The sequence below is a fragment of the Canis lupus genome, chromosome 37, assembly GCF_003254725.2.
Source record: "Canis lupus dingo isolate Sandy chromosome 37, ASM325472v2, whole genome shotgun sequence".
Taxonomy (NCBI): domain Eukaryota; kingdom Metazoa; phylum Chordata; class Mammalia; order Carnivora; family Canidae; genus Canis; species Canis lupus.
The window spans coordinates 16658265-16675137 of record NC_064279.1 but is presented as its reverse complement, the minus strand read 5'-3'; the positions used below and the strand labels follow the sequence as shown (position 1 = coordinate 16675137).

Genomic DNA, 16873 nt, shown 5'->3' with positions numbered 1-16873 from the left:
CCATGCAGTAGTATGTGGTGAGACTAGGATTTTAAACCAGGCCTGACATCAGAGGCCACACATAACTACTCAATAATGCTGTCTCTCAAGCCTGGGGAAGTTTCATTCCCTCTACCACAAATAAATACAGTATGATCTAGATTCCAAGTTTGGAGGTTAGAGTTCTTTCAACTTGTATACTTTGTGGTATAATCTTGGCCAAGTCATTTTGCTTCCTGGGATCTCTTTCCAAATCTGTCAGATTAGTTAAGAATATTTTCAGAGGCAATTACCAACATACCCAACTAAAAGTGGCATAAGTAATAAGGTCATTTACCATCTTATGTTTTCATCTATGTAACAGGTAGCTGTGGAACACTTAGTGAATATCAAGCACTATATGCAGTAAGCACTTAAGAAGTCCAGATGTAGGCAGTCCCTGGCTCATCAAGAATCTAGACACTTTCCATCTTTTTGCTCTGCTTCTCAGTATCTTGGTAATGTCTCTTCTTTTCTTTCATTGGTACAAGATAGCTACAGCAGTCCCAAAAGTCATTTTCTTATATACCAATAGCCAAAGTCAAGAAGGAAAAGCCAGAGCACCTCCTCTGGGTCTCTTTCCCAGTGGTCCCTAATAGTACCTTCTCGGTAGCTAGAGTCACACTCCTAAAGCAGTGTCTGGCAAGGGAAAATAGCATTTCTGTGATTGGATTAAGCATATCTTGTTTTTTTAGGGTTCTGTTGGTAAAGAAGCAGGAGGACATATAATGAGGTAAACAATGGACAAAGTTCTACCTCAGATGAGACTGGGCTAAAGAGTCCCTTCTGACTTTAAATTTCTATGATTCTAATGTGTTACCCAAAGACACTGAAAATGATATTTACCTTAAAATCTGCTGGTCTTAAAAAAAAAAAAAATCTGCTGGCCTAAATATGTATGGGAGATTCTTTTATATTATATTATTTTATAATCTTTTATACTTAAGTCCTATAGAATTCCTACAGAAACAGTGAAAAGCCCACCATGGCAATGAATGGTCATAGCTTGGAAGTTGGTTTGGAATTGTTTTCTGGGTCACAAAATTCTTTCTTTTTTTTTTTTTTTTTAAGATTCTATTTATTTATTCATGAGAGAGACACATACAGAGAGAGGCAGAGACACAGGCAGAGGAAGAAGCAGGCTTCATGCAGGGAGCCCAACGTGGGACTCGATTACTGGTCTGCAGGATCAGGCCCTGGGCTGAAGGCAGTGCCAAACTGCTGAGCCACCCTGGCTGCCCACAAAATTCTTAAAGACTAGGGATTACCCTTGTCACAGAAGGCAGAAAGCCTCTGCATTTAAGAAGTTGGGTCAGTGATCTCCTAGTGGGAGTCACTTAGAAGTGAAATTGACCAGGACTGTGGACTAATGCTCTATCACTGTTGCCCATAGCGAAGGACTTAGATGGAGAAGATCCCTAAGTTGGTATATCTGTCCAGCTAATATGTAGCCAGATAAATTACAGCCTGCACAGATAATATGTCTTTTCCCCTAGGTTTATTATGAAGGGAGAGCCAATGGGATAGTCTACTTTACCCATAAAGACAGGTCTCCAAAGTAGCTCTCAGAAAAGACATTACTTGAGTCTATTTCATTTCTGCCAGAATTAGTTTATTAACAAGTATCTGTGAGCCACTGCTGAGTGTTGGCCTCAGGAGCATATTTCATATGTTCAAGACACAGCCTCTCTTTGGTTCCTGTAGTATTAATCTCTTCATATTCTTTTCTATGGACATTTGTGGCAGTGTCATGATTAATGTGAATCCTGTTAATGTCACTTCTCTTGTGTGCCTCTAATGAGGAGAACAAAACCCTAAAATTATTTAAAACTTTCTCCCCTAGTTTCTGGCTTAAACAGTTGGATACTATAACATGAAACAAATAGACTTGAAAAACCATGTTTTGTTAACTAGGAATATAAAGAAAAGAGACATGATTGTAATCTAGAATGTCAGAGAAGTCTTCATTGAGGAAAGGATGCTTCAGCTGGGTTTAGAGGGTTGAGCACAAGATCAAGTGAACACAGCGTGTGTGTGAGATGTCCGGGAGGCTAAGTCAAACAGGGCTGCAGGGGGGTTGTAGTCTGAGGTCATGGAGGACATTCAAAGCCAAACAGATAGACTTCATGTGATATGTTTAGCACAGAAACACTTGAGAATTACTTGAAAGTCAAGGTTAAAAAGATGTTTTATAAAAAGTATATAAGTCAGCATGATTGTGGGGTAATGGGGGTAGGTACTAGGGAACCTCCTCTCCTGTAGCTTTTCTGTCTTTGTAAATGGATATCAGTTATGTTAACACCCTTAGCCTTTTTCCTTCCCTTTGCATACTCCACCCCCAGGGAGGAGCAACTTATAGGCAAGTTTAGAAGAGGAACTAGATGTAGATAACTCATCCTCTCTCACAGGAAGCCCTAATTCTGGTCTGTTCCTTCACACTTCCTCCTCCATCCATCAGCCTTTCGTGGGCAGTCCCTCAGGAGGGGGAGCCTGTGGTGATCAGTACTGCTTGTGACTCAGAGGTGAGTATGTTTGGTAGGAGGACACCTAAGCCACATCCTCCAACTGGCTGATGTTTTGATCTCCATGTGTCTGACAATGCCTATCAGTCTCAGTTGGTTTAAAACTTGGGTGAGTAAAGGGATGCTATTTATTGGCTCCCATCAGGCCCCCTCAGAATATAGGATGGATTGGTAGATGGAAGCAATGAAGAGATTTGAAACTAATTAGACTACTCTGCCAGTTATCACACTGTGAAGCAATAAGGTCTCAACTTAGGGTGGCTGTGACCAAAGAGAAAGTGAGACTTGTGAAAGGAAAAAGAAGGGCTCTAATTAGGCCATAGATCTGTTGACAGGATCTGTGTCTGATTCATTTGGTTTTCACAGATTCTAGCAGAGTCCTTTGTACATGCATTCAACAAATATTTATAGGGCCAGCCACTTAACACACAGGAGTGAGAGAGATATCCAGGCCCCAGCCCTCAAGGAGAAGGAGAGAGTTCTCTGAGGGAAATAAAGCAAGGTATAAGACAGGGGACTCTTTAAGGTGGTAAAGGGTGTCCTAGCTGAGGGGAAAAAAAGTGAGGGAGGCATGTAAGTCAGTGGGGCTGAGGAGAGAAGTTCCAAATGGAGGCTAGAGCAACCTCCGAATTCCTAAGGCTGGCCTGCACTCAACTTGTTCACAGAACATAAAAGAATGTGGCTGGAATGAGAGAAGGGATGTGAAATGATGTGAGATGAGGTCAGAGCAGTAGTCAGAAGCCAGATTGTGTGGAACGGGACGTGGAGGCAATGTGAGAATTTGGCGTCTGAAGGAAGGAGACCGATTGAGGTGGATGAGAGGTAGGATCAAGTGAATGCTTTTTTAATAGATATGACAAACCTTAGGGTATTGGAAAACAGAAGGAAAAGAGATTAGTGGAGGGATAATATTAAGATGTTGCAGAGGAAGGGATTCTGAAGAAGTAGGAAGGAATTAGGCACAGAGTAGAGGTGGAAGAGTTAGCTCTAACAAGGAGGAAAGAAGATTCCTTTGAGGCCAGACGACCAAAATAAGAAACATCTGTTGAATACTCACAATGTATTAGGCATTGTTCTAAGAACTACTCATTTCTTTCTCACAACAGTACCGTGAGGTAGGTGCTGTTATTATAACCATCTTAAAGATGATGAAACTGAGACTCAGGTTAAGTAATTTGCCCCGGGTCACACAGCCAGTAAGGGCAGAATTACTATTTCAATTTAGGCTCATTGGCTTCAGCACCTATGGCCTTAACCACTGTGTGCTGTAGCATTTGCACAGGACATTAGCTATTGCAACATTGACATGAAGCCAAGCATAATACATATAAAGGAGCTCCCTGCAGTGCACAAAATGAAGCAGTGGGATTAGGTGTTTGGAAAGAATAAAGGAAGTGTGGAAAAACTGTTGTGGGGATTGTGTTTGGGATCCACTGAAATAAAGAATGAGTTGTCAAGACTAAAAGATATGATAGAAATTGAGCAACATGAGTTTCTGGTTGCTATTATGGTCTGAATATTTATGTCACTCCCAAAGTTCATATATTGAACTCCTATCTCCTAAAGTGATTGTATTAGGAGATACGGACTTTGGGAGGTACACACATCACAAGGCTGGAGCCCTCATCAATGGTATCAGTGCTGTTATTTACAAGAGACTCAAAGAGCTTCCTAGCCCCTTCCACCACAGGAGAAATGTAACATACCTGCCAGACTTTGAAAGGCAATCCTTTTAGGCTTGTCTTAGATAGTGTCACACTGAAGTATTATGATTAGTCTCCATTCACTCTCCACCTTGGCTTCCTTTCACATTTATTAATCTTGTTATAAGAATTTAAATGTTTCCTTTAAATTTGGCTAGATAACTTTGATTTGGAATATTGGCATCACATTGGGCTTTTGAGTTCTTTGAAAACATTGCAATGTTGCTCTTTGACTTTCATTCTATTGCCTGATCTTCAGAATCTATTTTTGTGACTTCATTCATTGTGCTTGACTCAGGCAGTCCAGATTTTCTTGGTAAACTAGATTACTGAAATGTTTCTTTCATATATTTGATTTGGGATATAATGGTTTTTAAAAAGATAAAATTGCATAAAATAATAAACATGAAAGTGAGTAACTTCAATAATTATATAAATATAATATACCTCGAATTATTGTTTATATTATTGCATATATAACACATCTGAAGGCTTCATATCAAACAGTATACAGTTTGGACAGGAGGATTGTGGATGCTGGGATATGGAGGCAAAAACTTTTCTTGTTGCATTTTACATTTCTTTCTGATATTTTGAATAATATTATTATATAACTGAATATATATGTGATAAATGTGAGATAGTATCTGAAATCTGAGTCATCAGAGTAATCTAGCCATAGAGTTTGGGGGTTCAGAGGACAACAGTTATTTTCAACTAGAGGGGATGAAGAAGTTCTTCAGGAATAGGTGAGATTTTTGTACTAGGCCTCATGTGTGAGGAAAATACACACAAGCAGAGGCGAGGGGAGATCTGGGCAGAAAGGTCAATGAGAGAACATGCACAAAGGTTGGGAGGGGTGGGGGGTAGAAACAGCATCAGGTCACCTGGCTGATATATGGGGGAGTGGAGAAAAGTGCTTGCATTGTGTGAAAGGTCAGTGGGGAAAGTTATTATGGAGGGATCAGACTAACATCTTCTAAACTCCCTAATCAATCTTAATACCCTTGGAAGTGGGACAACCACCTGTTACATATTCTTGCCCAAAAAAAGACCCCCAAAATAAAAAACTAAATTAACCTCAAGATCTAAATTGCAATTGACAGAAACATGGGAAACAGAGGAACATTCAAATAATACCATGAGCTTACACTCGGCCAAGTCCAGAATGTGAGAAGTTCTACAGGACAAATGAACTCATTTTTCAATAAATACGTGGCATGAAAGAAAAAGGAGAAAGAACTGTTATAGATTTAAAGAGACTTAAAAGATGTATCAGCCAAATCAATGTGTGAAACGAAGTTGAACAAGTCATCTGTGTAAAATAATTTTTTGAGATAATCTGGGGAAATCAGATACAGACTAGGTATTAGATGAGGAATTATTCATGTTGAGTGTGAAAATGGTGTGTGTGTGTGTGTATTAAAGTTTTATCTGTCAGATTAGAGATAGCCCTGAAGTAGTTAGAGTAGAAATGATAAAGTGTTAGCAATATGCTTTCAAATATTGCAGCCAAAACAACCAATAAAAAGCCAGAGTCAGAGAGGGGCGGGAGGTAGGAAACAAGAATAGCGGAGACTTGATTTTTGCAGCTGAAGGATCAGTCCCTGGGTGTTTGTTTTACTCTTTTACATGCTTTGGAGTGTGTTTGAAATTTTCCATAATAAAATGTCTTAAGGAGTTTGAACTTTACTGGATAACACTAGGGAACTTGTGAAGGGTTTTGGGCCGGGAAAGGGGGTGTGGGAAGGGCTGTGAGTGACCCTGGTAATAGCACGTGAGATGGCCCCGGAGGGAAAGAGGACTAGAGGTGGGAGCCCATCTGGACCTGGATTAGGTCTTAAAGGTACAGCTTTCCAGTTATAAAATAAAAAGTCATGGGGATGTAATGTACAGCATGGCAACTACAGTTAATAATACTGTATTGAATATTTGGAAGTTGCTAAGAGAATACACCTTAAAAGTTCTCATCACGGGGATCCCTGGGTGGCTCAGCGGTTCAGTACCTGCCTTCGGCCCAGAGCCTGATCCTGGAGTCCTGGGATCAAGTCCCACATGGGGCTCCCTGCATGGACCCTGCTTTTCCCTCTGCCTGTCTCTCTGCCACTCTCACTCTCTCTCTTTGTGTGTGTTTATCATGAATAAATAAATAAAATCTTAAAAAAAAAAGTTCTCATTACAAGAAAAAAATGTTTTGTAGTTATGTATGCTGACGGGTGTGAACTAGACTTCCTGTGGTGATGATTTCAAATTATATGCAGATATCAAATCATTACATTTGTATACATTTGTATACTTAAAACTAATATAATGTTATATGACAATTGTACCACAATAGGAAAAAAAAAAACAAACAACCCAGACCTCGATTAAGGTGGTGGCCATGAGAAAGGAAACTTTTCTGAGAACAGATAGAGGAAACAATAGCAAAAGAGGAACTCTGGCAGATTGGCTGTACCAAAGTGGCAGTACACATGATGGGGAAAGTTCCCTTCTTCCTCTTCAGTAAATAGCAGTCATTGTCCCTAAGCCATGGCACTGACATTACAGGACTTGGAGAAGAGGAAGAAGAAGACCTGCAGAGGAACTGAACCAGGTCTTCATATTAGTCAAAGTGTAAAGCAATGGGGAAATGAAGAATTCAAGGGGGTGGTTTCCCTCTTTTTCCTAAGGGATTACTCGTGATTTTGAAATTTTTGGGTATAGTGATTCATTTTGATCATCCTTTCCTGTTTTGTTGAGAAAATGGTCATAATCTTTGTCAGTGGTCTCTTCTGAATCATTTATGATATTGGTTAAATAGATTTTATATTACTCATTTGTGAAACTGAACACTTTACAATAATGATGTGAGGTTAATTAAATGAACTGAAATGATATGGTCTAGGGATATAAAAATTGAGCTGTAAATTAATGATGAACTATAAATTACTGATTTGTCAGTAGTGCAAATATTAAAAACAAACTTTCGATAGAAATAGAAAGTTGGGCAGCCCGGGTGGCTCAGCGGTTTAGTGCCGCCTTCAGCCCAGGGCATGATCCTGGAGACCTGGGATCAAGTCCCACGTCGGGCTCCCTGCATGGAGCCTGCTTCTCCCTCTGCCTGTGTCTCTGCCTCTCTCTCTCTCTCTCTCTCTCTCTGTCTGTGTCTCTCATAAATAAATAAAACCTTAAAAAAATTTAAGAAATAGAAAGTAGCCTTTGTTAGAGACTAAAGAGAAATGGTAGTTCTTGAGCTCTCTAGAACTCAAAGACCATTAATACTTCATACAGGAAATATAGTAAGACCCTCCAGAGAGGAATATGCACACCACAGGATAGCTTTCTGATCACGTATGCTCTCTTCTTGATTGTTCTTTTTCAAGAAATTAATGGTACAACTACAGCCTATAAGTATGGGTCATTTCCTATTATCAACACCAGTCTCTTCTGGCTCAGTTTAACATACCTATTTAGGGAGGGCCAAGCCAGGTGGGGGCAAAATCTGGAAACACAATGCATTCTCTACCCTTACTCTACATCAAGAAAGTGAGGGGGCCTTTGAACCACCTAGGCAGGACTTCTCACTCTGTCCACCCAAGCTGGCATCTACCACCCTGGCTTGGACAGTCAGAAAGAGATGAGTTTTTAGTTGAGTTTGCTGCTGGCTTGGGCCCAATTAAAGTAGAATTTCTAATTCATGCTAGCTGTTGTAAAAAGCTCTAAGGGAGGAAAGAAGAGAAAAATTCCTAGCTAAAAACAGAAAGGTGGTTTTTATTTTACTAAGGGATACATAGCTGAGCCACGGGGTCACAAGACAGATGGGGATGGAGGGATACATGGTTACAAGTCTTATTATGGAAAATAGTGAACTACCATCAGTGCTTGATGAAAATGAGAGGGGGAGAGGTAGCAGCAGTGTTTCTAACAGCACTACCTCCCTTATTGCATTATCAGAAAAGATAGATAACTGAGAATAGGCATCCATTATCTCTCTCTACAAAGGGATTAGTGTAGGTTGCAAGAAATTAATGGCTTTTGAGTTATCACAGAAATACTAATGAATGTCAGGACTAGAGATGTAAAGCAGGTAAAATTGGCTTTTCTCTGTCTCATTTCTTTCCTTTTCTCTTTTAGTTTGCTATTTTAAGATCTAGATCTATGTTACCTTTTTTTTTTTTTTTTTTTTTTCCTTCAGCCAAGATCAGAAATCATACACTTTGGGAGTGCGATATGTCTTCTTTAGGGAATGACTCAATTAGTTTGTGACCGTCTCTGATGTATCTTAGCAAAGAAATTGAGAAAGGATGAAATGAAAATCTCTACCAGAGAGGGGTGCTGCCTTTTGCATGGATTTATAAAAAGTATAAGGAAGTCTCCCAAATGATAGTCTCCTTCTATTAAAGTACTCAACTTGTATACATTGCAGCTAATCATTGATTAAAGATGGCATGACCAGATAAACTAGTGAAACGGGGAGGGAAAAAAGTTATACCTATTATATGTTGGGTATTGTGCTAGGAGCTATATTTCTCATTCAACAAGTACTTTTTAAGAGCCTACTATGTCCTAGGCATTGCATTATGTGCTGTGATAGAAGGATGACAAGACAGACCTCTCCTCTGTCCTCGGTGGAGCTTACAGTCCAATGGGAAGGACAGACTTTTTTTTAAAAACTTCAAAATTTATTTTATTTACTCAGAGATTGAAATAAACTATTATAATATAGCTTGACAACCCATCAGAGAGGAATAATAGGAATACTACCAGTTACTGACCCAGGGCCATGTCTTTGCAGGTGAGGGATTGGGGGAGTCAGGACAGACTCTGTTCCTGGAAGAGAGGATAAGGCTCTTCCAGGAACCTAAGGCTAAGTGAAGGATAAATGTGTGGTAGCTGGTGGAAGCAGTGGGAAGGAACATTGTAAGCAGAAGGAACAGTACAAGAGCATCCAGGCTCAAGAGGTGTGAGAGAACTGCTATGTAACCAGAGACCTAAAACGAGCTAGTTGAGTCAAGCCTGGGGAAGTGATTAGAAGACAGAAGGCTCATGAACTGGCCTTGAAGACTATTGGGGGAGGTCTGAGAAGCAGGAGTCTATCAGTAGCACACTTCATGCTCTGTCCTTTCCATTGACTCTTCCTGGCTTTCCTAACCCAAAGAAAGGTAAGAGTATTAGCAAGGAGTTAGGTCAAGTGATAGGAATATTCTCTCTCATGTATTTGGTACTCTGTAGAATGTTACCTAGAAAACATGAAATCCTGGGGAAGTGCAGGTGTTTTGTGGGCTCAAGGGGGATAATCCCAGTTATTCCAGTATTTCTGTTTTCCACTCAGGCCTCTGCATGTCACACTGACATTGCAAACCACCCACCTCTTACGCTCATGATTCTACCCTTGTGAAGTTCTTTAGACCTGAAATTTCCCCCCAGTTACATCTTGTCATTTGTAAACTGTACTGCTTCTACTGTGTTTGCTTTGAACCAGAAAGATCTGATCTCTTTGGTTCCTTGCATCTGCCTTTTCATCTCATTGAGTTCACTCATATGCATAAATTAATACACATTGCTTCTCTCGTCTTGTTGTTTTTTCTTTCTAGAACACAAGCAGGCATTCCCAAACATTCTGAAGAAGGGATACCTGGAGATTAGGAAGGACCATGACAGTTACTGGCAAAGCTGTTACGCAGAACTTTCACCCTACAACTTATACTTCTACAGCCTTGACAGCAGTGGCAATCAAGCCCTCTATGCCACCTACCAGCTTTCACACTTCCAGAGCATATCTGTTTTGGGCAATCTGGAGGCCAGGCTGGTGGATACCGTTCTGTATGACAACACCCAGCTGCAGTTAAAGGCAGAGTCACCATGGGAGGCTTTGGACTGGGGGCAGAAGCTTTGGGAAGTTGTGCACGCCGCTGTGCCTGGTTACGTGGGACGGCAGGACGAGTTGGCAAACTCACCAGGGCTTGGTCATCACGTTGACTGTACACAGAATCATTGTTTACAGAAGAAATCCAGTGAGCTGTTTGCGCCATCACCTGTCTTGGATAGCCCCAAACAATACCAAAACATCATTAAATCAGGGACGCTGTACAGGCTAACTGTCCAAAACAACTGGAAGGCATTTACTTTTGTGCTGAGCAGGGCCTACCTTATGGCTTTTCAACCTGGCAAGCTAGACGAGGATCCCCTGCTAAGCTACAATGTGGACGTGTGTCTGGCTGTCCAGATGGACAACCTGGACGACTGTGACTCTTGCTTTCAAGTCATTTTCCCCCAAGATGTCCTCCGCCTTCGTGCTGAGACCCGGCAGAGGGCCGAGGAGTGGATGGAGGCTCTGAGAACAGCAGCCAATGCAGCGAGAAGTTCAGAGCAAAACCTGCAGGTCACCCTGAGGAGCAAACCCAAGGATCAGATGGGTGGGCATGAACTCAGGAAGAACAAACGTCAGTCTGTGACCACCAGCTTCCTCAGCATTCTGACAACTTTGTCTTTGGAACGAGGACTCACTGCTCAGAGTTTCAAATGTGCAGGTATGAAGCGAATTTTTAGTCTAAAGCTTATTAAAGACCAATCCTGAATCCTACAATTGGAATTCGCTTTAAAAATCCCTCAGTGGGCCAGTGACAGCTACCTCTTGTTTCAAAAGCATCTCTCCTTCAAGGAGTTCGCTACATCAAAACATCTGTCTTCATGCCATGCTGGTGAAGTAAGCAGAAGCAGATAGGATATACCCCACTGAGTCAAAATGACTTAGCTAAAGCATAACCAGACTAGAATTTAGGTTTCTTTTGTCTGCTGCGATTCCATTTCCTCTGTCTTCTTAAGAAGGTCACTGGGAATGTGGATGTCACAAATTGTCTCAAAAGAGACATTCACACCCAAAGTTGACTGCTTGAGACACTTCTTAGGGAAGAAAAATGTCCATAGTCAGTAACTGTCATTGATCATGACCTTGTCAAATCCTGTTAAGGTAGAATCTAGAAAGTCAGCCTTGACAGAAAATCTGGAGGTGGCTAACAGCAGGGTGGATGATGATTCAACAGATGACCTCTGAGTCACAGTGGGCCTGTGCTTCATCCCCGGGGAAACTGGGGCTTCTGGAACTGCTGTGGAAGGGTGAGGCGCAAAGTAGAGTTCAAGGCCGATCCTCTGTCATTTCTTCAAACCCTGTTACTGCTTCTCTGCCCTACCTCCCATTCCTTGCACTTTCCCCCAACCAGTACTCCAGGCAGAATAGAACCCTCACTAAACCAAATCTATATATCTACTATAAACTAAATCCAGTTATTTCCCTTTCACTAAACCCCACAATACAGGACAAGAAATTTATCCTGAAGGTAAATTTACCATGAAGGTCATTTTTTTTTTTTTTTTTTTTTTTATTTATTTATGATAATCACAGAGAGAGAGAGAGGCAGAGACACAGGCAGAGGGAGAAGCAGGCTCCATGCACCGGGAGCCCGATGTGGGATTCGATCCCGGGTCTCCAGGATCGCGCCCTGGGCCAAAGGCAGGCGCCAAACCACTGCGCCACCCAGGGATCCCCCATGAAGGTCATTTAATCGGAAACCTGATTTGGAAGATTCTAATTCAAGCATATCAGATTTAAGTATGTTATTTTAAAAAGAATGGGATGCCCACTACCAGCCAAGACCAAATTTTCTATTTTTGCTTGACATTTTTGGTCTTGAAAGCCAAATAGTCGGGGCCCAATGAAAATTTCCATTTAGGTTAGTTGTAAAGATTGCCTTTTCTATTGAAAAATAATATAACTAAAGAGGGGATTAAGTGAATCATCCCTGCTTTTTCTGGAGGGCCTCAGTGACCATGAAGCAGAAACTTGCAGGGTTGGGTAGGGGAGACCAGCAACATTGAGCCAGTAAGGAAGTCATACTAGGTGAAACGCATGTATCTGCAGGCATGAATGACCTTGTGTTAAGTCAGCCAGCTACTTTTTGCAAGATGGTTTTGAAATAAAGGAACCCTTGCTTTACCACAGCTTTTAGAAATTACTGACATTTTAATGTCTTATATTAGTACATATATTTTCAAAGTTCAGTCATTCAACAATAATTTGTTGATGCTGACTCTGAACATTCTGGAATTCTGATACACTTCCATGGCTTTGGATTGCTGATAGGGTCAACAAATCTGTAGTAATATTGGAATCAAGGAGAATAGCTCACCCTCAAGGTAGAGACTGGAATAGCTGAATTGGAAAATTTTCTAGTAAACAGAGGCAGAAAAGTCTGAGGGATTACATAAGGATTGACACCTAGTTGGCTCCTAATTTACCTTCCTCTCATAAGTTTGCTTCCTGATGAAGTGTGCACTGCCCACATTCTGGACTGTATTAGCAGTGTATCTAGCACTCAGAGGAAGGAGAAATACAAGTAGAGGTAGCGTTCAGCAAGTCCATCACATCTAGCAGTCAAAGAAATGAAAAAAGGAAGAAGACAAGGAAAGGTGAGTAGAAGAGGCAGAGAGAAGGAAACTAAGTAGAAAAGAATAGGGAAAGGATTACCGAATGGGCAGGGATAGAACTTTTTGGCAGCTGCTTTAGGTTCCATTAAGATATATTCCTTTGCTGTCTAAATGTCCTCACTCATTTTGGCCCGGTTCGGACAATAGGTTAGGGATGAGGGTGATAGAGAATCCAGGAGGCAGGAGAATGAAGTCTAAAACTCATTTGCTCTGCTCAGCTTTTACCTTCATGCTTTGGTTTGGAGTTCTAATAAGGTACATGTAGGTTTCTAATCTGAGGTGGGGAGAAGTCAATCTAATTTGTGTAGTATGGCAGATTCCAAAGTAGAAATATTTTATTTAACTTTAGTGCCCTTTAATTGGAAAATGCTACATTTGATTGCTTTGGGGGTACACATGGTTTACCAGGTTGCTTTTCATTTTCCTTAATTGCAACACGGAATATTGGTTTCCTACCCCAGGTAGGAATACTTCATCTCCTGTAGGGGGCAGAGTCTCAAAAGAAAAAGGCTAAAACTTTTTAAGCAAACCTCTGTTTTTAAAATTACTTGGGAGGTTCATTAAATTGAAGATTATTTTAGCAGATGGAACTTTAAAAATTGATCTGTTTCTCACAAACATAATCAATCTAAAGTGGATGTTTATTCATTTAGTTTTGTGTCCCCTGAATTTTCATCCTTGTAAAAATACACATTTGGTGAAAAAGCTAGTAGCATAGTATGTTTACCTTATAAAATGTCAAAATGCTTACTAAATTGTTTTTAGTTGAACTTGTCGTTAATCTGTTATTTTAAGGAGAAGCTAATCCAGAATATTTATTTCATGGTTATAGTGAGTGTCTTCAGATTGTAAGTTTTTACATCCACTTAGTACCTCCTTCTTTAAATATTTTTTGAGGATTTATTTATTCCCTTTAAATATTTTCAATGAAAAAACTTTAAAAGTGGACGATTGCACTGAGGAGCTCTCTATTATGATGTCATTTAGTTGCTATCCAGTCGAGATACAAATGTTGGCTTTTATATCTACAAAATAGTGCGGTTGGCCTTGTTTCACTAAACTCTGTAGGTGAAGAATTTTTGATATCCTTTTTGGAAATTTAAAGAGCCCCTGCAGAGAAAATGGAGCACGACCATCCCAAAATGCCTGAGGTTATGGTTTTGAAAACACATGCTTATATATAACTGTGTATTTCTTAACATGTGCTTGAACTTTTTATAGTTGTATTTGATTATGTGTGGTTCATTCCATGGCTTCCTCTCCAGCTACACTGCTGCCTCATCCTAGGAAGCCTTGCAGCCACAATGGTTGTCTTGTTGTTCTGGAACCTACCTTGGTCATTCTTGCCTGTAGGGCCTTTTCACATGCATTCCTTCTTCCTGCAAACAATGCCTTTGGAAATGAAGTTCTTTCTTTCTACCATTTATTGTGTGTTGAGTTTCTGCCTATGTGCCAAAAACTCAGGTGCACCGAGAAGGCCATGCTGCAAGAAAGCAGACATGGTCCTGCTCTCATGGAACTTACAGTCTGCGAGGGGAACCAGACATTAATCAAATAATCACATCAGGAATGCCAAATGGCCACTGTGACAAAGCTAGGTGGTGGCAAGTAGAACTATATGAAATAGCAGCTATTCAGTCATTTTTGACTGGCAAAAGGAATTTGATAGGGTTGAACTGAACATGTGACCCTGAAGTCACAGAAGGTTCCTGAGCAGAGAGGAGCATCTGATGCAAGTGGTATTTCAGAACAAGTAATTTGGTGCTGGTTTAGTATAGCTTTTCAGGAACACCTCTGTAGAAGAAGAAAATGAGGTATGATTCTCTAGCAAAGTTACTGGTTGTAATTCAAAATTTGGTTTGGCAATGGGGCATTTGTGGTATCAAAATACTAGTACTAAAACATGATTATTCAACTTATTAAAATATTTATGAAGTATGTACCTGTAAGTGGTTCTAAATAGGGTTGCTCACAAAAATGTTGTATAAATTAGATCATAAGGCAACAGCCCTGTTTTCTTCAGGAATTAGACATGTGTACATACCTATTTCCCTTGACTAGATACAAGGTTTTCTTGGCATAAATATCTACAGCTATTTTTCATGTAATTTCCCAGCAGTCAAGAAACCTACCAATTGAGTACTATAATAAAAGGGCCCAGGGCCTAGTTTTAGGTGCCGTAAGAGTTGCAAAGCTCACTGTTGAAAGCGTTGTTACTGCTTTGTAATCTGGGAGTGATATCGGATGGCCACTGTGGGACAGTGTTCCTGATTCTGGACTGAAGTTGAATAATGTTAACAGAAGAGACAGCAAGAAAAATAGTGAGCTGAGGGGATCCCCTCTACTATTTTCACACTGTCAGTTTTATGGTTTTACTCCCTTGGCTGCTGTTTAACCTCTTGGGACTGCTGTTGGTAATTACATCTCTCTGGCATTAAGAGCTTTTGCTTTCCTTTTTTCCCCCAGCCCTTGGGAGGAGTAAACCCAAGAGTGGGGGGGGGAGTTTTGCTGTGAATTCTTCAGCCATTTAGTGCAAATTCCTGTAATTACCGGCATTGTGTCCTCCTTGAATGGCACATAATACAGCAGAAGCCATTCCTAATTGAGACCTTACAGGAGGTACAAATCCTCTCTTTGTTCAGCCTGACAAATTAGTGCCAGAAAGTGGCAGGGTCCGAGTGGGAATCAAAGGCAAGAAACACAAAGATGGAACTTAAGGCTACAGTAATAACCCTCTCTTGTCCTGAAGGGAAAAAAGGAATGACCAAGGAAAAATGAAGGTTGTTTTTTTTTTGTTGTTTTGTTATAAATTCCCTTGACATGACAGCACCTCAGGGCTGCTCTATTTATTTAGCAAAAGTGATTAAATAGTAATACAACAGGGCTGTCCATTGTTTCCCCGGGTGCCCCCACCTCACAGACCCCTGCTGCCTCGGCTAATTGATTGACAATGAACCTCTGATAAAGAAGTATGTTGTTAGGACCTGAGGAGAGAGGAGCATTTTTCCCCCCCTCGCTTTGTGTGTGTGTGTGTGTGTGTGTGTGTGTGAGAGAGAGTGTGTGTGCGCGCGCGCACGTGTACACACAATTTCAATTTTGTTTGAATTCCACTCTAGTTTTTCTTTGCCCCCGCCCTTTCTCCCTCCTTCTCCCTCCTTCTCTCTCCTTCTCTCCCCTTGCCTTTTCCCCAGAGCTTTTCGGAGGCTGCTCCCAGCTGACACAAACAGGTAGACAGGAATTAGCACTGTAGTGCAGGCTTTTGACAAGTTTATGTTGGCAGCAAACTTCCTCCTCTCCCCCTGCTCCATTTAAGACAGAATGGTGGTGTGAGAGGAGAGAAAAAGGGGAGAGGGGCTGATTGTTGGTGTGTTAGGGTCACAAAAGTTTTTTGGTGTTATTAGTTTCTCATTTGTGAAGATGGATGTCTGAAACTAGTCTCTGAACTAAGATTTTTCTTTTCAACTGCTTACTCAACTTTTTAAAAATCTGCGCACTAATAACATTTACACGTTGGGATGAGGGTGGCTGTGGAGTAAGAAATAACAATTTGAATGATTTCATCTCCCTTCAGTTCCTGAGAAGCCAGGATTGGCTATTCAAGGGTGGACTCTGGCTGCTGGTGGTGTAACTCAGTACCCCCGGGATGCTGAAAGTTGTGGGAAGATGACTAGTGGCAGATAATTAATAGCTGCTGGTTATATATGCTCTACTAGCTAAGCAGAAGCTAAATCCCTAATTTAACTCCGTCACAGCTGCAAAAACAAATCATTTCAAGCCCCTATGAAAGCAAAATATATTGAACAAACAGTATCGACCTTGTTAATACCGCATGGCATTTCATGTGATAAATGAGGGTGTCTTTCTGGCAAAGGCCTGTTTTATGACATTGTTTAGACATCAAGGATACCTTTACCCTGGTAATACAAGCATCCCTGATAGAAAGTATGGAGTGGTTAATTATTCATTAAATAGTTGCCAGTCTGGAAGTAAGCAATATTTCTGAGTTGGGCATAGTTACTTACTGGCCTCAGAATAAATCATGCAGAATAGCAATTCTTAAGAAAAAGAGAGATTGAATTTAGGGGCTGATTATGCATATGAGAGTAGGTAAAGAAAGATATGTAGGTTTTTAAGGGCCAAGAAGGGAAGTTGTATATTATGTTC

The 16873-nt window shown here is 40.7% G+C and overlaps 1 protein-coding gene across 6 annotated transcripts in view; it reads left to right on the top strand.

Moving 5' to 3' along the window:
* Positions 1–16873, top strand: part of PLEKHM3 (pleckstrin homology domain containing M3) — a 173482-nt gene that overhangs the window by 27670 nt on the left and 128939 nt on the right. For all 6 annotated transcript variants that reach the window (XM_025442008.3, XM_049106765.1, XM_049106767.1 and 3 more), the window contains exon 3: positions 9820–10755. In XM_025442008.3, the coding sequence (XP_025297793.3) occupies positions 9820–10755 (936 nt within the window). The remainder of the gene's footprint in view (positions 1–9819; positions 10756–16873) is intronic.